Source organism: Crinia signifera, chromosome 4, assembly GCF_055691185.1.
Source record: "Crinia signifera chromosome 4, ASM5569118v1, whole genome shotgun sequence".
NCBI classification, from domain to species: Eukaryota; Metazoa; Chordata; class Amphibia; order Anura; family Myobatrachidae; genus Crinia; species Crinia signifera.
In genome coordinates this window covers 134,682,057-134,704,573 of record NC_139220.1, presented here as the reverse complement: position 1 = coordinate 134,704,573, position 22,517 = coordinate 134,682,057, and the positions used below count along the sequence as shown (strand labels likewise).

At 42.4% G+C, this 22,517-nt stretch overlaps 1 protein-coding gene across 1 annotated transcript in view; it reads right to left on the bottom strand.

Moving 5' to 3' along the window:
- The window catches only part of LGR5 (leucine rich repeat containing G protein-coupled receptor 5), a 179,506-nt gene that overhangs the window by 87,262 nt on the left and 69,727 nt on the right, over nt 1-22,517 (bottom strand). Inside the window, exon 2 of the mRNA XM_083182546.1 lies at nt 8,905-8,976. Coding sequence (XP_083038672.1) covers nt 8,905-8,976 — 72 coding nt within the window. The remainder of the gene's footprint in view (nt 1-8,904; nt 8,977-22,517) is intronic.

Below are 22,517 nucleotides of genomic sequence, written 5' to 3'. Positions count from 1 at the left end.
GGATAGGTATCTCCCTGCCGAAGGTGAAAACCAGGCCCCATTAAAAGTATAGGTTTAGACCAAATCTTCTCCATCCCAGAGCTGGAGAACATATGAAGTCCTTTTGAACAGTGACGATGACCCAAGGCTGCATGGCAAGAAATAAGCTCCCGGGGGTGCCTATTCCATAACTCCTTCACTCCGCCCAAATTCTGCTCTTAAAACCTTGCTCCATAAATCTTTTATGCCAGTAGAACCCTAGGTGCACTTGACTTGTACAAAGTGATGATGGTTAGAGTCCATGCTATTCTGATAGCAGAGTGCCTGTGTTGTGAGGGTTTTGTTCCACACAGCTTCCATCATGGGTTCCATTACCAGAGAATACAGAGATCTCAGGCTTTTATCCTTATTTGTCCCCAGACTATGCTGTGTGTTTTTTAAAAGCTGTGAAATACATTATTGTCATCCAGCAGAATTCACGTCCACGGTGTTATGTTTTCATAAACAATTGATTGTGCAACTGATACTCTTAAAGACAGGTGTTTACATAGTCTACAGAATATTCCTGGAAACAATATGATCCACATACAGAGACCGAAATCTCTAAAGCTAAAGAACTCAGTAAATCTCTTAGAAACGGAAGAATACAATTTGCCTGCACCTGCAGTCAGTGTAGATGAGGTGTAAGTTCTCCTTTAATTTGGAAATAGGTGTTATTGTGAAGTTAAAGCTAATTTGTATAAGGATCACCTGTAACACCTACCTATTACAGAGCCCCTATGCGCATGTGTTTTTACTTTTCTCCATGTTCTGTAGAAGCACCTGCTCCCAGCGGCTGTACAATGGTGATGAGGAACACAGAGTCACTTGGACTGACGCCAACTCTGCCCTACCTTTGTGTGAGCAGAACAAACTCTTTAATATCTCAAAAGAAAGTGGATATGTCCCCCTTTGAACAATGATCAACTGTTTCTGGCAGCGTATTCTTTTGGCTTTCTCCATTAGACTTCACAGATATTCTGATTCGCTTAGTCAAGTTTTTTACAGGCAGTTTTTCCAGGCTTGAGTTACTATCAGAAACACTCCTTGCCTGTTTCCACAGCCTTTCTTCTCTGTGCCTTTCTTATCAGACAGGATATCTGTGCTTTGTTTAAACACAGGAAACACAGATTTGTATAGAATATGAGATGGACACAAACAGGTATACTCCATTTCTGCTGCAGGGCCTGCATGACACTGTACTGGTGTGAACGGTACACCTGCAATACAGCTGCAGATATAGGCCGAAATGGAAACAAAGGTTTGCTTTGTATTCCCACTTGTAATAAAATAACATTCTGATGGAATGAGCAACCAGGATAGCAATAATCTATTACAGTCACAAAGGCAAAAGACTGGTGCAATTCATATCATTTAACTGAAGACACTGGAAAGTCTATTTACTAAGCCTTGGAGTGAGAAAAAGTGGACAGAGATAAAATACCAACCAACTGGCTCCTGTAATTTTTCAAACACAACCCATAACACAGCATAAAGGAGCTGACGGGGTGATACTTTAACACTATCCTCTTTATCTCTCTTCAAGGCTCAATTTGGTGCTTGTTTTGTAACAGGAGTCTCTGGGTAGTGTTCAATGCTGCTCGTCCATTCAGTATTCAACTGTCCCCCCCCCCCCCTCTCCCCCCGCATACGCCAATTCCCCCTCGCTCCGTTTTTGGAGAGAGGGGGATCCGGCGTATGCAGCTGCAGAAGCAGCGAGACTTGCGGCTAAATGCAGTGGGCTCCCTGCATTAGCCGCGGATCTCGCTGTTTGGGGGAATCCTCGCTGTCCCGTGACAACGTGGATTTTCCTGGAACGTAGAATATGGTGAGCGGCTGGCGAGGGGGTAAAACAACGAGGTTGCGAGCTGGTTTTCTGCGATCCCCACCGTTTAATCCCCTCGATGGCCACTCGCCCCGGGCATTGAATACTACCCTCTGTATGGTTTCAATATCACTGTTATTTACAGAGAGCTGAACAGGTGAACATCAGATATATCTGTAGGAGTTTTCACCCAGCAACAAAATCTGCAATTTTCAGGGTGAATTAGATATGCCTTATTCAATCTCCAATCTGCCTGGGTGAAAAATCCGGCACGGATCATCAAATTTTGGATCCATGTGTTTTGTCGAATTCACTGACATTTTTGGGTCCATTTTCTCCCAATCTGACAATATGCCTGTGAATGACTTTGACAGGGCTTGCAATATCAGACACATGTACAAGGATAATGTCTTAACAAAACAATTTTTGGTACTTATGTAGTATCTGGGCGTCCGATTTTGTGATTGTATGCCTTACCTTAAGGCATACAATCAGATGCGATGCGATTCGATGCGATTTTGCATAGGATTCAATGTTAAGAAGGTCCTGTTCATTTCCCCACTATCCAAGTGGGCATAGAGTTGATTTTATATAGCGTGGCGAGCGCAGCGAGCCACCGAGCCACCGAGCCCGAAGCGTGGCGAGCGAAGCGAGCCCCGCGAGGGGACGCATATTTCTTAAAAAGTATTCTGTGTCTTCTCGCGGGGCTCGCTACGCTTCGGGCTCGGTGGCTCGCTACGCTCGCCACAGGTTTATATCCAACTCCATGCCCACTTGGATAGTGGGGAAAGGAAAAGGACCCCTTTTTCCCATTGAATTCTATGTTAAAATGGACTCAGACCATTTTAACATTGAATCCTATGGAAAAATCTTGACCATCGCATCGCATACGATTTGATCGCATGCGATGTGATGCGATCCGATCCGATTTCTAAATCGGACGCCCAGATACTACATAAGTACCCAATTTTTTTACCAAAATCTGTTACTTCTCAATTATCATTACAGCTTAACAATTGCATCTCAATGATGTTAGAGGTTGTACATATGCTTCCATTCCCTAGGAAGAGAATTCAAGCTCATGAAATATGATTCAGAATGAACTTTGGCGGTTATTCTAGTTGATTCGGTCCCCCCTGTGCGATCACTTTTTTGTGTGCATGTGCAGACGCAGGGTGCGAGCGGGCACAGTGAACTACATGTTCGTTGTCCCGCTTGCACCTAGCAGGGACGGTGTAGCCCATGTGAACGCCCAGCGTTTCATGGGCGTTTACATGAAAATGCTGGGTGTTCCCATGGTAATTTCCAGGTGGGCAGCTGACATCAGCGGATGTCAGCTGCCCGACTGCTTCCAACACAGGGTGCTCGCAGATCAGAGACACCATAGAGGTGTTTCTGATCTGTGAGCGCTGGAAAAATCATTCCATGGTCCATCGAATGATTTCTCCCTGGGTGCAAATGGATGATTATGCAAAATATCCATTTGCAATCGGGCATGCTAGCCAGCTGTGCGGGCAGCCCCCAGCATGTCAGAGAGAGCAGTTGTAATTGTGCATTTTTGTTTCCGCAAAACTACAACTGAAGCTGAATTAGGCCCTATGTTACACTCCATTTTATCACTTTTCAAGGCTTAGTACATCTCGCCCTCAGTTTTATGTGTACTTAGTAGACAATCTTATTTAGTGATTGGTTATTAATGCAGAAAATGATCCACTATGAATACAAAATTTGACTGAGATATTAATAAAACTCACATTTGATATCTTCTTATACACAGTCACAGGCATGAGCACTACTCAGTTTAAGCAAAGATATTAGCACTACATTTATAACAAACTTGACACATCTGTTGATCCACCATCTACAATCACATTCTCCATATCTGTACGCAGAAATAATTCATGGTTTCAAAGACGATAGTTTGTTTATACAACCTTATGTGCTATCATATCTCAAAAGCTTGGCAGACGTCACATAACTCTCAAGGGTACTTTTGCATAATATGAAACGCATCACTCTCTGTACAGGACTTTTAACTCCATGGGGGGAAACGGTTTTTAAGATTGAATTTACTGCTGCTTACAAAATTAGGCAAACTGGCAGGAATTGTGATGATGCTTACAACTAGTAGTCTTGTATATTAACAACCCCCCCCCCCCCCCCGGATTGCAATGTAGGCCCCACTAGCAGTGACATCACTTACTTGAGTGACACCCGCTGCAGAGGGGGGAGTCCATGTACGTGCTATAGGTGCACTAGTGTAAAAGAGGTGCGGGCTTCATGGGAGGAGACCTGGCCTCGCAAGGACTCCCTTGTGACCCAACCCCTATTTTAATCACTCTGGGGCTCCTGGAGATGTAGGCTGGGCTTGGAAACTGCCTGTGTGCAGTGTAATTTCCTGCACTCTGACAGGAGCTGGGTGCTGCATGGAATGTTGCTTAGCAGAACCCAGCTTCTGTCACTGTGTACGAGATGGCTTTGTGGTGTCACCATTCCTCAGATGACATCCGGATATAGCTTGCATCCTACACACTACTTTGTGACACCATTGCCTACTAACTATTGTTTTTGTACCTAACAACCCTAAGTATAGGGAAAACCGGCACTCGCATCCAATCCTATTAACAACAACCGAGGTGCCATCCAATTCCAAATGAAGAATGATAGCAGGGTACAGCAGCGGCACTCAGCGGATTTCAAACAGCCAAAAATAGCCCACACCAAGGGTTGATAAGTTTAAGCTTTCGGATTTATTTCAACTCTGATGAAGGATTGAAATAAATCCGAAAGCTTAAACTTATCAACCCTTGGTGTGGGCTATTTTTGGCTGTTTGAAATCCGCTGAGTGCCGCTGCTGTACCCTGCTATATATATATATATATATATATATATATATATATATATATATATATATATATATATATATATATATATATATATATATATTTGCAGTTTCTTATATAGCGCATGTATATATATATATATATATATATATATATATATAGATAGATAGAGAGAGAGAGAGAGAGAGAGAGAGAGAGAGAGAGAGAGAGAGAGAGAGAGAGAGAGAAAGAGAGAGAGAGAGATAACTAAGACTTTATTTTATAACCACATGCATGTAAAAATAGTTTTCATTTATGGTGCAGGGGACAGGGGCAAAAATAGGAGAAATACCTACTGTATAGCAGTCCATAATTCCTCCTATTAATTACTTTGTGTAGCCCTGTAAATTTACCACTGGATGTAATTGGTTAAATCTTCCAGCTACAGAGATATCAATGTTCCCTACACTATGGATGTAATCCAGATGTGGTCACTGCTGGCATTTGTTGGCGGAGTCACAAAAGTTATAATATAAAATTTTAGTCTCATTCTCCCCCTTGTACACAAGCGGATGGCGGATGTGCATGCCTTTAGACGCCCACTTTCAGCACCCCGTGAACACAGTAACACCACCGGTGCACTATTTATACTTACGCCAGTCCAATGACAAGTGAAGGTTCTCTGTCTGAATATGGCTTCCATGGAAGCAGCTGTGCATTGGGGAATGCAGCCACTTTCTGTGAATGTCTGCGATATATACTCATCACATGCCCACGAGAAACACTTTCTTGCGTTCACTTTAGACTACCTCCCAGTCACAACCCAGGATGGTACATCACTTTGCCTCTCCATTTCTGAGTTGTGTGGAACATCACTATTGTAAGTACGCAAAGGGTAATGGGTATGCCATAGAACATTGGCATTATGTGTGCCCCTGAATCAGTTTGACTCTTAAACTGTGTACACACTAAGCAATGTTTACTTAAGATGACATACTGTAAGTAAGTTGGGTACACACTATATGATTTTGCCCAACCAACTGAAACAATACTGAAAACAGCCAATGTACAGTGTACACATTGCAATCCATAAGAATCATATGGATTCAAATTATCCTTTCTATTCCAAATCATGTCACTGGCAGTCATAGGGCAAATCTCCATACACACTGCACAAACAACGGAACAGACATATCGGGGGAAATTTACTAAGATGTGAGTTGTATTTCACATGGGATGTTGCTATGGGCAACCAATCAGATGATATCTATTATCTACTAGAAGGTGCTAAAAAATCAGAAGTAGTGTCTGATTGGTTGCCAATAGCAACATCCCATGTCAAATACAACTCACATCTTAAGGTGCCCACAGACGCATCAATTATCGAATGCGTTTTGTACTTTTTAAGCACAAATTGCATCTTATGTACAATTATTGGATGGTGTTTATGGGATTGTGCGATGAGATGCGCGTTCCTGGGAGCCCGATATTGTATGTCTAAAAAAGTACGTGCTGCACGTACTTTTTAGACTACATCTGAAATTTAACATTACAAACATGGGTTCATCACATCACATCGCAGGCATCCAAGTGCACATCGCATCGCAAGCTGGTAGAAAAATTGTATAGAACCATTGTACAGACAAAAACACATAGCACAGTACAATTGTAGCGTCTGTGGGCAACTTTAGTAAATTTCCCTCATCATCTGTTGTACATTCTATGTCAGAAGCAGATATGATTTCGACCAGATATTGCACACACGAACAATTCTCGGGCTGATCTGCCATATGTAGCCAAATTGGCCTGAAGTCACATAGTATGTCACCAGCTTAACTAAACATTTTTCATGCCAAGGAATCATCCATTATCGTACGTACACAGTTGTTCATTCCAACACTTTTTTATCTGCCCTAAAGACCAGAAGAGCCTGGACCTAATTTATTGCATAGTGTGCATGAATGATCATTTCATCGCTTTGCAGATAACTTGGACAAATCTTGACCACAAACATGGTCGTTTAATCTATCAGGCAGGACCAAAAATCTCAGCCAAAATCTATCGATATCGACCACTGTATATACATTCTCAATTATCTGACCATAAAATATGTTGAGGTGTGAAAATCAGGTAGTGTGTGGGTAAACTAAATTTTTTGATTTTTTTTTTGAGAAATTGGGCAATTAAAAAAAATACTGTAAAAAAAAAAAGTATGTCGTGCAGATATCAGGTCCTTCCTTTGGTAAATAATCATCCTGATAGTTGCCTTGCTCAAAAAAATTGTACAATGTGTATTTAGGTTTATACCTACAACTATTGGACTATTTACAACTATTGGAAGATTTCTCTGCATGTCATTCATTAGACAATACATGCTTCCCTGACGAATATTAAGTAGATTTATCCAGCATGCTGAATATTAATCGCGGGGGCAATAGCGAAGCGCGCGACACACACACACACACAGGGCAATGTAGGAACATTTTCTAGTGAGATCGCTTAGAAAATGCCCTGAAATCCCCCAGTGTAGGCCCCATAAGGTGGCACAATATCTTGACCAAATTTAGCTCATCTTTTAAATGGAGATTGTATGTGCATGAACATTATACAATTCTCTGGCTCATTGTAAATTCTTACATGATCTACCAGATAATTGTATAGTTAGTATCCAGCTTAAGAGAGAATACTGTATGTCTGGGAGCCTGCAGACACAAGCTGAGATCTTAGTGTCATTTTGATGATCCTTTACGGTACTTGTGTAGTTTCACGGCGCCAGCATGGCGCCGTGCTACTTCCGGGTGTACGCTTGCCACGAAATATGTCCAAAAATGTAACTTAACTCCATGCCAACATGGATAGTTCATACCTCCACTATCCATGTTGGCATGGAGTTGATGTTAAATTGCGTGGCGAGTGTAGCGAGCCACCGAGCCCGCAGCGTGGGCGAGCGAAGCGTGCCCCGCAAGGGGACTCAGACGCACGGCGCCATGCTGGCGCCGTGAAACTACACAAGTACCTCCTTGACTTATTTTTAACATTTGGTCTTCTGTTTGAAACAAAGCAAATAGTAGAGGAAGCTATGTTAAGAAAAAATATCTGTTTGCTCCTTATTACGGAGAAATTGGGCCTGTACCATCCTTACTTAGGACAGCAATATCAGACAGCAGTAGCTGTGAATAAATGTTGTTACATATCACGGGGAGCTTAGATTTCTTTCAGAAAGTGGACACTTAAACAAATAATTGCCTTCACATATGAAATTAAGCCTAGATACCCTATAACTATACCTCCCAACAAAAAGGGGGCCTCAGTGAAATGGAGGTGTGGCTTTGATTGGGTGGGCATGGTCACATGTGGCATTTCCTGTTTTCCTAATTTTGGGGCATGCCCAACGATCTCTTAGCAGCTGTGCAGCCCTGACTGATATCAATGCACTGTATAGATGCCCTGCCCATGCACACAGCATCAGGGATTACCAACTGTTTTGCAGAGCCCTTGGAACACTGTGGCCAGTGTTCGGACTGTCCCGCTGTAATAAGGACAGTTGGGAAGTATACTATAACTTTAATATGATACATATTCTGGGTTACTATACAATGGCAAGGTAAGTGTCCATAGACAGTGTATGGAAATGTTGCATGTTATAATCCTAAAAATAACAGAACTATAGTCTTAGTTCCCTATTATATACACAGTAGTATTGAAGAATTATATAGTTCCAGCAGGCACCAGTTCTCCATTTTATGATTTAAAATGATTTATAAGTAGAGTATATAAGTGTCTATTTATATAAAATTAGCGTGGGGCTCTACTGAAGTCCCATTTATAGAGAGGAAAGTCTTTATTAAAAGCAATTAGTTTGAGTAACGCTGTCATAAAACTTGCTCCTCATTGTTCTTGACACAATCAAATGCGAACAACCGTTTTTCATTATAACTTTACTGTCCATTTTAATAAACATGACCAAGCACTGAAATGTTTAATATCCTGCTGCTTAAGTATTTCCAAGAAGCTTTCCAGTTTAGGTTTTAAAATGTACATTTGCATGATCGAGCCCCTGCTTGCATAAAAACATTTCTTTCCCCCGCAACGGAAGTTTTTACACAAGTGTTTCACATTTGCCAGCTGAATATGTTGGTGCTGACAGAGTCTGAAATGCTCTTTATGGTTCTCCCCAAAAATATAACAATAAGGACCCAAAATGTTCTCTAACTTTACAGTATATATAGAAATACTTACAGTTCCTCGAGGTAGTGCAGGTTGTGTAAGGTGCCAGGGGGCAGCCTGGTTATGTTGTTCATGCTGAGATCACTGTAGGAAAAAGGGAAATTATGTTAATAATCTATTTAAAACTAAAAAAAAAAAAAAAAATACAGTTTTTTAGTAATGGCAGCTGGTTCCAGTAGATAAAGAATGAGTCGCACGGTTCGGTGATCTTTGCACAAATGTACAATGTTTTTCAACTGAGCATGCTTGTAACTCACTATAAATTTACACAGTGCATGTATCCCGCAATGTGTTTGCACACAGGTGCAGTACCAATTGAGATTCCCCCAGTATTGGCTGCAAACTCAGTTGCTTAATCTCTAACATTGGCAGCCGTATTCTGATGGAGTTAAGCCCCGTACACACGGGGGAGATATATTGCTCAGTGTCCCCTTTTCATCAGCGACCAGAGATGGTCGCTGATGAAAAGGAACTTCAGCTGGCGGTGCCACAGAGGTAACCAGCGATTAGATGGGGCTGAAAACGAGAGCACGCACCCGGCACACTCCCATCACTGGCAATATGGTCGCCAGCGACCATATTCCCAGCTATTTCAGCCCCTATTGCCCCCGTGTGTACACAGCATTACTGCACCAAGCATAGGTGTGGTCAGGGTAGACATCGAGGCAGAGCCTCACCTGTCATACTCCAGTATACTCCTGAGTTTTGTCTATAGAAATTAATAGACTAATAGAAAAAATATATTTCTAAGTATAAATATCATTTTTGCATTATTCCATTAATTTTATAAATGAAAACTCATCGAATTTGCGGTGTTCCGATATAAATTGTACATTCTCAATCATATATTTATAGCTGCTAAAGTAGCCATCGCTCAGTATTGGAAACAAGAACAAGTCCCGCCTAAATTGTTACTACTAATAATAAGAAGAAGAAGCAGAAGAAGAAGAATAAATAAGATTAACTACAGTTGTAGAATGGAAATGGTGACTGTATGTTGAACGATACACACATTCCATATCAGGAATTATGAAGAAGTAGGATACTAGGAAACTTATATGTATTATTGGGAAGGTTTACATAGGATGTCAATTTCTTTCCCTGGAACATGTCTGTCTTTTTGTTAAAAATATGTATGTATAATGTATTTTATTGTGCAACATAGCTATAATCAAAATGAGTTATAGTACATGAAATGTACACAAATGTATTTACATTTTTTATAAAAATGTAATACATTTTGCTGAGGGAGCTGGGGGAGCCCTGTCAGCTCTGCAGGGCTCCCTTCACTGACAGCAGCAGCGGCCGGTCACACTGCCTGATCTGTTACCTGGAGAAAGATGCGGTCCTGCAGGCAGTGTGTCCGGACGCTGCTGTGAAGGGAGCCCTGCAACGGCAGACAATTCTCCCCCTGCTCCATGCTGCACTAATAGCTCTTCACCAGCTCCATGCAGCACTGACAGCTCTTCCCCAGCTCCATGCAGGGCTGTCAGCACTCTGCAGCAGCGGCCACAGCTACAGTATCAGCGCTGATACAGGGGAAGTTACTGACTGCTCCCCGGTGAGATGCCCATCGCCCCCCCCAGATCCAACATTTTTATAGTCGGAGCAAATTTTCTCAAATTAGCAGCCGTTTCTGACAAAAACACGGGATTGGTGAGAAATTCGCTGATCCCTGAGTTTTTGTACTGTCGGATTTTTCCGTCAGTCGGAGGAACAGCCCTGACGTTGAATAGGCAAATGCAAATTTGATCTATTAGTGTAAAAAATTGACAAGAAGAGTGGCTGAATCTCCCACATCCCACCCACTACTTAGTGCAGCGGGAAGGATGAGGAGATTATAATGGTGGCACCGAAAGGAGGAGATGGGACTAAATTATGCAAATTTGCAGAATTTAACCCCATCATCTGCCCCACAAAGTCATGAATTGTGGCATTTTGGGAGTGGAGCCTAGAGATGTGGCAGCTCAGCACAGCCCCCTGAAGTGACAGAGAATTTTTCCTCTCTGCGATTCTCTGGAGAGGAGACTTTAACAGTAACCAACTTTAAATGGGAATGGTACACTTTGTAATGTTGATTGTATGTAAAATAGCACCAAGTGGGATTATTTCAGATATACAAAGTGGGTGTTCCAATCCTTGCACACTCAGATGCACACTTATGCACCCGGGGAAGGGCTGTTACTGGCATTTGTATAAAGTTGCAGATATGAATACAACAACACTGCTTGTAAGTTACTGGCAAAAGATTGATGGTGTCTGATGACCATGTGACTTGAAGTAAATAAATCAGTGTGTGTGTGTGTGGGGGGGGGAGGGTGGTGGGGGTGTGTGGTAACATTTAAGGAGATATTTAGGGTTAAAAAGATTCATGAAGCATTACTGTCTCACAGCGCTGAATTTATGGGTTTGAATCCCACCATGGCCCTAACTGTGCGGAGTTTGTATATTCTCCCTGTACTTGCGTGGGTTTCCTCCGGGTACTCCGGTTTCCTCCCACAATGCAAAAATATACTGGTAAGTTAAATGGCTCACAAATATGAATGTGTGTGCGCATGTCATAGGTAATATAGATTGTAAGCTCCACTGGGACAAGGAGAGATGTGAATGTTCAAATATACACTGTAAAGCGCTGCGGAATATGTGTGCGCTATATAAATAACTGTTAATTAATAAAATGAAAATGTTTTTATAAAGCTCTTATGTTATTAAGTTTTATTATTCATATACATATAATGTGTTATTATGTTATTAACTGGTTGTTAGCAGATTTGTCCATTTAAAGAACATTGATCTAAATCAATGATAAGGTTTGCGGTTAGTAAATGTGTGTTTTAGCCACTGAAATACAACATTGATTAAGATCAATTTGAAAATTACCTTTTTTCAAGCAACACATTTAAAGTAGTAATACCAGCAGCAAAGTAATTGTTTATGGGCAGATATACCTATGTATTGGCAGGCGCTATGGAACCCTTGTGGCGCCGTATAAATAAGCGATGATAATAATAATAATATATATTGATGTAGTGGGTTCGGGTGACACAGTGAAAGTACAGTAAATGCAACTTTATGCTGTAAGAGTTCTGCTCCAGTTCAATTAGTGCTGAGTAAACGATCAAAAAACATCTGTATTTCAGCATCAGATATGCTCCCAATGACCTTCTTACTCTTTTCCAGATAAAGTTTTATTGGGTCTGTGCATACATACTAATGTGTATAAGTGTACGTGCTACAATACACGTTCTGCTCTTGTTCCTTCTGGTCAATCTGCATAATGAATTCACTGTGAAAATTAAATGGGATTCTCACAACAGTGGTGCATGCAGGGGGGGGGGGGGAGTGTAGATTCTGAGTACCCAGAAACTCCCCCTGATGGTGGCCCATGATCGTAGCTCCACCCACTCGTGGAAATATGTTCCGCCCTCTATATTGTGCCACGATTCCCGGCCTGGGGAGTGGGGAGGGTGCAGAGACAAGAAAAACAGGGCTGTGTAATGGAGCTCGTGAGAATGTAAGAACAGCACCTCCTAGTGTAGTATTTTTTAAGAAATGTTTATCCCACCACCATTAAGTAGAACACCCCAACAACGAAGGTGTACCCTTATTAGTGGTTGCAAAACTGCGCATGAGATATTCCAAGATGATGCAGATATTACCAGCTCCCGTCTGGGTAGTTCTTGGATACATATAGGCATATATGTGAAGAGAAGGAGGACAGATGGCAATATCGTAATACTGCATAAAATACTTTAATAAAAACAATAAAGGTTCATACAGTTTAGTAAAATGAAGACCGCTTATCTGAATGTGCCAATTCTCATAGCACACAATAGGTGTCGATATCATCTTTTTGGGGTCACTCAACACGTTTCATCCTTTATGCAGATCTGCCAGACACTCAGAAGTATCCCTCTCTCTCTAAATATATATACACATACATATACAGAGAGGGGGTGGTATGTTCCATCCACTTGCAGTGCATCCTGCCACCCATTGCGATGATGCTAATTGCGTATGTAGCTCTGTGCCCCGGGAGTGATACTGGCATCCGAGGGGAATGCTTGGAGGGATCCTTGCACAGCACTGCAGGGAGAAGCCCACAGACTTCTATGGGGTAACGCCTCTGTAGCTGGCATTATCATCTGCAATAGAGCACCGCTGAAGGGGCTTTAGTGCATTTAGAGATGCAGTAGAAACTTTGAAAATGTTGACATTGACAAGTGATCAACATGTATAAGGTTGACACTGTCTATAGTTCGACAAAAGCAAAAGTACGACATAAAAAATGGTCAACACAAGTTTTTCATGATTTTTTTGGTTCTTTTTATGGACTTCTCCATGTTTAAACATACACATGGACTCCGAGTGGGAATGGTTAAGTGTGTCAGCGAGCCATAAAAGGGAACTTACTAAAATAATTGGGAGATCACATGCTCAGGTGTAGACATTGGCAGCAAAAAATGTGAAAAACTCATGTCGACCTCTTCATATGTCAACCTTTTCCATTTCAAAATATTGCTTGTTTTCACCTTTTGTTGACCTTGTGCATGTTGGTGTCGACCTATAGTATCTAGACACTGTTGACCCTTTAAGAGTTTACTAAACCTGTTGGTGGTAGTGCAGATTTAAAAACTCTGTTAGTTCTGTACCAAGTTGTGTACTTTTGCTTTCCACTACAATGTAAAGCAATGAAGCAAAAAATAATCTGTGTGTAGAAACAACATAATCCAGGGTTGCCTACCCTCCTGAAATGGCCGGGAGGGTCACGGAAATCGGGCCCCCCCGGGAAGAGAGGCAACCCTCCCAAGAAAGATGCCCGGCTCCCGCGACCCCCCTTGAAACTGTAAATAAATAAATAAATAATTCAGATTTATTAAAACATCTTAAAATGAAGTTGTCCATAGCAATAAATTATTTTATAGCTACCGTTTATCTCAGTGGCGTAACTACCTATTATGCGCCCCCCCCCTTGCCCTCCCCTCGGCGCACTCCCCCCCCCCCCCCCCGATACTCGTACCTGCCCGGCCGAAACTGCAGTCACGGTCCCGTCGCCGGCTCCTGCTGCTATAATGAAAACAGACTCTTAGAAAATGGCTGCCCCCATACTGCAGACAGAAAACTGTCTGCAGTATGGGGGCAGCCATTTTCTAAGAATCAGTTTTCATTATAGCAGCAGGAGCCGGTGCCAGGAGACGGCGACGGGACCATGAAGGCAGGCAAGACAGCAGCGGGTAACTATAGCCCCGCAGACCCCCGGCGCCCATATGTTCTCTGCACCTCCCCGCCACCGCAGGGGCTGCGGAGCTATAGCTACGCCACTGGTTTATCTACTATATTTTGTAGATTTGAATTTGAGTGAATTTATTAGTCTTCTTTTTGCTTTCTGAACTATAACATGCCATACGTATTTTGCAAACAAATTATTATATCCAGATTCTTATTAATATAGTGTTCAGATTATGCAATTTAAATGCTTTTCCTGTGTCTGATGTCTTTCCCAGATACCACGGAATATCTAACATATGGTGAATTAGTATTTGGAGCTGGTCAGAAACACTGAAGTCAGGGTTGATGCTTATGACAATGTGGGTATTCAACAGCAACATGTTAAGGATCATTAGAAAATCCAAGTAACTTTTAGTTAAAAAGATATTCTAAAAACTGTATTAAACAAAAGTCCAACTGTCAAACTCTGACTAGATAGCACTTTCCAAGACTTCTATCTGAATGCTGCCTTTCATGTAAGTAAGTAAGTAAGTTTCATTTATTTAGCGCACTTTCTCCAGCAGGACTCAAGGTACTGTGGGGGAAATTTACTAAAGGAAATTTGTAAAAAAAATAGGTGTATTTGTATCCAGAAATACACTTATTTTTGACATTTACTATCCCATAAATACGGCAATTCATATTCGTATTGATAGCACATCAATACAAATACGAATTGCTGTATTTTCGGGATAGTAAATGTCAAAAATAAGTGTATTTCTGGATAAAAATACACCTATTTTTGGTACTCTTTACTTATCATGGCGCCCATCGCGGGCATTGAATGCACTAAAAAATCGGGTGCGACGCGACCGACGAGGGGACGCGGATACCTGTGAAGCCCGCGAAGGGACGCGTTTACCTGTGAAGGTATCCGCGTCCCCTCGATGCGCTCGCCACGATTCGGGCTCGGTGGCTCGCTGCACTCGCCACACTATTCTATTCTCAACTCCACGCCGTAGTGGATAGTGGGGGTATGAAAAGGTCGTAGGACGCGTACCGCCGCCCCTCGCGGGCTCGCTGCGCTCGCCACGCTTCGGGTTGACGTTGATCGTGGGGTGGCGTTAACAATTGTGGGGGCCATTTCACACTTCAGGGTGGCTATTTGGCCTCTGTGGGCCATTTAACATTGTTTCCCATGGAAAAATCGGGTCAATTGAGGCATTGAACATGAAAGTCGGGTCAATTGAGACATTTAACATTGTTCCCTATGGGAAATCGCGGGCATCGCATCGGTCGCGTCGCACCCGATTTTTAGTGCATTCAATGCCCGCGATGCCCGCAATTTTTTTACCTGCGATGCACACGATCAAAATCGTGGGCGCCGTGCTAAGTAAAGAGTACCCTATTTTTTTTTACAAATTTCCTTTAGTAAATTCCCCCCTGTATGTCATTTATTTACCCATCTTTCCTCTACATCAGGGGTGGGGAACCTTTTTTGTGCCAAGGGCCGTTTGTATGGGGAAAAAATTATTCGGGGGCCATATGTAAAAATGTATCTTACAAATTGTCCTGCTGCAGCCGCCCCACGCTCCGGTGGCTGCCGCTGAATAGGCCTGACAGTTTCTGGCTGCTGTTGATTTAGAGGAATCTCGCAAGAACTACTGACCTCTCACGAGAATTCCCCTGTACTTGACACCCGGCAAAGCTGCCAGGCGGGTGGGAGGGCCACTGAGACCGGCTACGGGGCCGCATATGGCCCCCGGGCCTGAGGTTCCCCACCCCTGCTCTACATCATCAGTTTCCAAGCTTTTTTCTCTTTCATACCCATTGATGAGGCTTTTCATTTATAAGGTACCCCCTCCTCTCAATTTGAAACATCCACAGTACTTATATTAACTCTTTGAGTGCCAACGTTGGTCTGAACGATCCTCAAAATATCCACTAAAAGTACCAGCACCGCTTTAGCATTTTTTTAGTATATAGAAATAAATACAAATACAGGCAAGTCAATTATTTGAAGTTTAGTTAAATATTGCACCCAAAAAAGAACAGTCGCTGTGAGTGGAGCTGGCATTTTTAACGGATATTTTGAGGATCCCTCACAGCAACGTTGGAACCACTGCTCTACATTATTGATTTCCGTAAAAAAGGACCATTATATAGCTTTGCTGAACCCGCAAAAATGATAATGATAATAATAATAATAATAATAATGATAACTCTATTGTATCACGTTATTGTTAAAAGCACATAGCCTACAAACATAGAAATAACAAGGGGAAGACGCAGGTTTGAACACCGTTTCACAGAAGGATCTTGTGTGTTTAGGCTCTGCGCATGTTACATCTACCCCACCTGCAGCGAGGTTTGAGGAAAAAAGGTACTTTGTAACCAGGTCTAAATTATGCCCTTAGTCTCATGCACAACTCTGTCGCATCCTACTTACAGTCAATGGGGTAAAACTGGGAGGCAACAGGGTGTATGCACATAGACAAAATTCAGCATGACTGTGTCAACGGCACTGTAAAATATACAGAGTTGTGCATATGCAAGGATGCGTCTGTTTTCACATGGATCTCTTGTGAATATTTATAGATAGGTGCGGTACTGTCACATAAATGTGTACAGTTCTGCATCTGGGCGAATATACCAGCTGCTTGGAAGGGGGGCATGGAGGTGATTAAGGGGCAGCATAACACATTTTATGCACTAAGTATGCACTTGGGCATTCATACAGCAGTCACACCCCCAACGTGATGTGGGAGGAAAAAGGTGGGAGGAACAAAAGTTCTGATATGTTGGGAGGAATATGAAGCATGTGCTTTATTTAACTTTCCGCTATTTTGAACATTCTTCGCTTTACTGCAATATCAAAAGTGCTATGTTGAGATTCACGGTACCTGGCATGCCCAATACTAAAGGAATGACCACACACACACACTCTTGACTGATTATTGTCGCGTGTATAGTATGCTACTGACTGGTGATAAACGTGCACAGACTAAAAATTTATTACAAGTTACTTTCTTACTTTCTCTGAGCACTGTTCTTCCAACTACAGGCTGTAAATGGAGATCATATAATAAGCAGGCAGAATATTATTCTAGAGAGCGCAAAAAACACTACAATGTTTTATTCATATAAAAAATACAAATTTAATTAATCATAAGTAAAATAACATCTAATAGAAAGTATATAAAATTAAGCATATAATTTGTACAATAATCTCTTAATCAGATTAAAAAGAGCATAAAAAAAGCCGTGTCCTTTGGCCAAAACTGCCAATTAATAAATCAAAGCACTGACATTATACGATCCAATGGCAGATTTGTTGTTTAGGGTATTTGTAACTCCACATTCAATATGTAGCCAATTGTCGCGTCGAGAGCTGAGGTAGATATCAACAGCAGACACACTTCTTCCCCCGCAGCGTCCGCCTGAAGGCGTTCGGCTCCCTGACACAGCGAGCAGGTCTCAATGCTGTGGTCAGGTTGTGGAATCCTCTATACAAGCACAATCTTCAATTCTATTGTGATCTAATATACTACCTGCTCCTATACACCTCACGCTGACGGTGAGAGAGGCTACAAGTGAGAAGCTCACGGGTGCACATATATAAATTCATCTTTACCACTGACTTTTGTTCCCATCTATAAATTGGGTCCCAATCAAATGATCAAGTGCAGTATCTTTATTTGCAAGTTCTGGACTTTTGTTTATTCTCATTTCCAACTACCCAATATGCGACAATTGGCTACATATTGAATGTGGAGTTACAAATACCCTAAACAACAAATTTGCCATTGGATCGTATAATGTCAGTGCTTTGATTTATTAATTGGCAGTTTTGGCCAAAGGACACGGCTTTTTTTTATGCTCTTTTTAATCTGATTAAGAGATTATTGTACAAATTATATGCTTAATTTTATATACTTTCTATTAGATGTTATTTTACTTATGATTAATTAAATTTGTATTTTTTATATGAATAAAACATTGTAGTGTTTTTTGCGCTCTCTAGAATAATATTCTGCCTGCTTATTGTTTCTAATTCTATTAAGGACCACAGAGAGCCTTAATTGAGAGCAGCAAAACACACTTCTTTTGAAAAATCTTTACTGATTATTTAACAAAATCAAGTATTGTGCGCCCGATTACTTGGTCCTCTCCCACCCCCCTCTGGCTGGTTTTTTTGGGACCGTGTGTCTAAATACATCACACGGGGTCCATAGACCATCAGAGTGGGTGATTAGAGGTCCATATTTGTGTAAATGGAGATCCCCTGCATTCACTGTGTAATGTATGGTGGTACTACAAGTGCCAGGCAGTTGGCTCCTCCCACCGGTGGCTGTGACTGCATGGCCAGCTTCACACAGATAAACAGTTCAAATAAATAATATAAAATATTAAACATTGATTAACTGAAATAATCATCCACAACTCTGGTCTAGACACATACTTGCCTACCTGACCCTCTCCTTCAGGGAGAAAATGCTCTGTTCCTGGACTTCCCTGGTAATGTATGATTGCCATCACCTGCGGTGAGCAAGGTAATTGATAAGAAAGGTGTTTCACCACAGGTGATGGCAATCATTACCAGGGAAGCCCAGGAACAGAGCAATTTCTCCCTCATGGAGAGGGTCAGGTAGATAAGTATATCTGAGCATCAACCATTAGTTCATTCTCAAGGGCCCCACACACAGCACAATATTCAGGCATTTTCTGAGCGATTTTAACAAATTGCTCAGAAAATACCTGAAAATGCATGTAAATCGCTGTGTATATAGCCCACACAGCGATTTACATGCGCGCCCCCGCCGTTCTGAATCTGCACAAGATTCAGAACGGACCTGTCTGTCAATTCAGAGCAGTCGCTGAGATGCTCCTGCTCATCTCCCGCATGTGTGGCGCGGGGATGAGCAGGGCCATCTGAGCGACCGTCACTGAAGACGCCAACAAGAAGCCCCGCTGTCACTCACCGCCCCACTGAAGCCGCTAGTCCAAGCAAGTATTGGCTTCTCTCCCAGCTCCCTGCAACGCACCCCCGGGTCTGACACCCAGCACACAGCAGTGCATAGGCGCCGATTCTGGACGGAGTGCATGCCGAGCCCACGCCGGGCGTTGCAGCTGCAAGCAGGGTTAGCCACCCGGTGCCTCCCCAGTCCCCATCCAGAACACTCCTGCAGCGGGCAGCGCTGGCATCTGACATTAGATGCCGGCAGGCTCGGACTCACAGACTGGCCTGGCGGGGAATCCCAATAGCTATCAGGGGACAGGGGTCGCCGGGCTCTGCATACACATATAATTCCCCTCCCCTCTCATGTGACATCGCACATCATATAAGCGCCACAAAATAGGCCCTTCATTCATTTCAGCTCCAGGCCTCTGTGTACCTTTATCTGGCACTGCTTGCAGCCTGCGCTTTATGCGGGATTGGGGAGGACGTCACCGGAGGAGGAGTGGAGCTGCAGCCGCTTAAAGTCTCTCCCTGCACAGAAGCGGTGGGCTCCGTCAGGGACAGTCAGTAAAGCATCACTGATTTCACTTCAGTGTGCTGACGCCTGCAGGAGTTATGAGAGAGAGTAGCTGCGCACAGATCTGCACAGAGATGCTGGGCAACAGGCTCTGTCAGAGCACATCATTTATCAGTGTAGCTGGCCCACACAGGGAGGAAGGGGGTGGGAGGGGTGTGAGTACCTAGAAAGTGGAACACATGTTTTTTTTAATGCTGACACCCAGACCCCTTCCTCCCTCCATGGCACTTTACCAGAAATATGTACGAACGAGAGCAGCAGTACATGTATAAATGGGCATGTCAGTGTATGTATGAATGGGAGTGTCAGTGTATGTATGTATGTATGTATGTATGTATGAATGTGAGCAGCAGTGCATGTATGAATGGGAGCCTCCATATATGTATGAATGCGAGCAGCAGTGCATGTATGAATGAATGGGAGAGTCAGTGTATGTATGCATGTGAGCAGCATTCATACATACATGCATGAATGCTGTATGTACGAATGAGAGCGGCAGTACATGTATGTATTGTGCATAATATGTGTCCTTTGCGGATATGCTCCTCACATTGATGACCACACCTACCAGTGGTTGACCACACCCCTTCAGTGGGCCCCTGCAGCAACATTTCCCTGGTGGGCCCCAGTCCGACACTGGATGCCGGTGCCGCACTGTGCACTGACTGAGCAGCCCAGCAGCGGCTCACCCACCCCTGTCCCACCGCACTCCGCTCCCTTGACGCCGATGCCGGCAAAGGTACTGTGGGAATTTATGTACCTGGCACTTTGGGGGCATATATGTACCTGGCACTGTGGGGGCATAAATGTATCTGGCAGTGTGGGGGCATTTATGTACTTAGCACTGTGGGGGCATTTATGTACCAGCACTGTGGGGGCATTTATGTACCTGCACTGTGGGGGCATTTATGTATTTAGCACTACTGGGGTCTAGACACCTATGTTTAGGAATGGGGATGGGGACCCCTATACCACATTTTATTTATATATATATATATATATATATATATATATATATATATATAAATACACATACACAGTGCAGTTTGATGGCATGTGCGGCTGTGACAGTCGTGACAGATTTGAAATCTCCCGTGCTGAATCTCCCAATTTGAATCTCTGACACAAATCTCTCTGTATGTGGCTCATTGTCTGAAATGAGCCACAAGAGTGAAATCTCTTGTGCTGAATCTCCCGTTATGTATCTCTGGCACACATCTCTGTGTATGTAGGGCCCTTTACTGTCCACTACTTTACACTAGCAGTAACAAAATGTTTTACAGTCCACCAGCAAAATCTGAGTCTACCTATTATGTATATTGGATACTGGCATTACTGTGAATGCTGTACAATTGTTTTCCTTTTTTAAGTAAAAACAGCATTCATACACATCTGAATAACACAATATAACATATTTCCACCTTCACCTTGCTCTTTTTTTTTGCAGGTTTTTAGGTTGCATTAAATAAGTGAAATGACCCATAAAATAGCAGTGTAATGAGATATTTCTGTAGAGGACACATCCTGATGGTGCTGTACAGTAGTTCCTGGCAGAGGAAATCACCAGGCTACAGAACTCAATCAATTGCTGGGTCTGACTTGGTTCCATGAACAAAGATTCCAGTCCTTTCCCAATTTATTAGAAAGTTTCCCACAGCGTCTGCCTTGTAATATAAGCTATAACTTCACGGCTCACACAATCCATTGTGGTAAATCTGTGTAAAACGTGTTGCTTAAACTATACTGCTTCCTTTATTAAACATTTGCAATGTATGCTCAGAATCTGTCATGGGCAATAGCCGCAGACATCATAAAAATCTTTGTTAATAGGTAACTAATGAAAAATTATGTTCCTTAAGCAACACCTTTTCTTACAAAAGTGGGAGGAATGAAATGGCCAGGTAATGTATCTACAGGGGGAAATGAGCCAGACTCAAACAAAGAAAAGTTAATTTGTAACCAGACTTAAACTGCTAAACTTCATGAAGTAATTCTGCTGTATACATGGCAGGTTAGGAGCCAAGCCGTGGGCCCTCTCAGACAATTGTGCAGATTGCTCCACATCTAACCCTGTCTTTTGTGCCAAGGATACAATTTACAGCACAAATTGGGAGAACTCATGCATGAGAATGTGCCATTTACAATACAGAATGCAGTAAAGGCACAAGGTTCTATCTATACAGTGGCATATTTATAATGTGTGCAACCCTGAGTCCCAGGGTAGACCACCCCACACATGCTGCACCGTTTTTCTAATACTTACCCTCCGGAGTCCAGCGGCGGCTGCAGGAACACTGCCAAAATCTATCTAATATTTCGACATTTACAAATATGTACAAGAATCAAATAGAAATAAGGTCACTATGCACAGGTTTGGGCATTGAATACACTGCATCTCAATGGCACTCATACACGCAATGTAAGCCACTGCTATACAAATTTATGTTCTATAGAGGAGAATATCTTGTCACACTAGAATAAAATAATATGCATACATTATACAAATATACACACACATTTAATTTTAATTTAATTTAGAAATCTGATATTATAAAACAAAATGACCCAATGCAAATCCACAGACACCCCCATTATTTAACCCCTGACTCACCATGAGTTGTGGCACTGGATACCAAATTATCAGAGCAATTCCATATTGTCACACTTTGTAAATAAACTGTAATATAGGATATATTACTTGTAGAGCAGGACCATAGACTGTTCCACAAGGGGCCCCTTGATTAAATCTACTGACAAAACATGTTGGCTGCTGCTTCTGACCTCCTCCTTCTAGTGATAAGCTACCTCCTTCTCTCTTTTTCAATCCTATTTTAATACATATTTTTTTATATACCTATTGCACATTTTTATTACAATTTA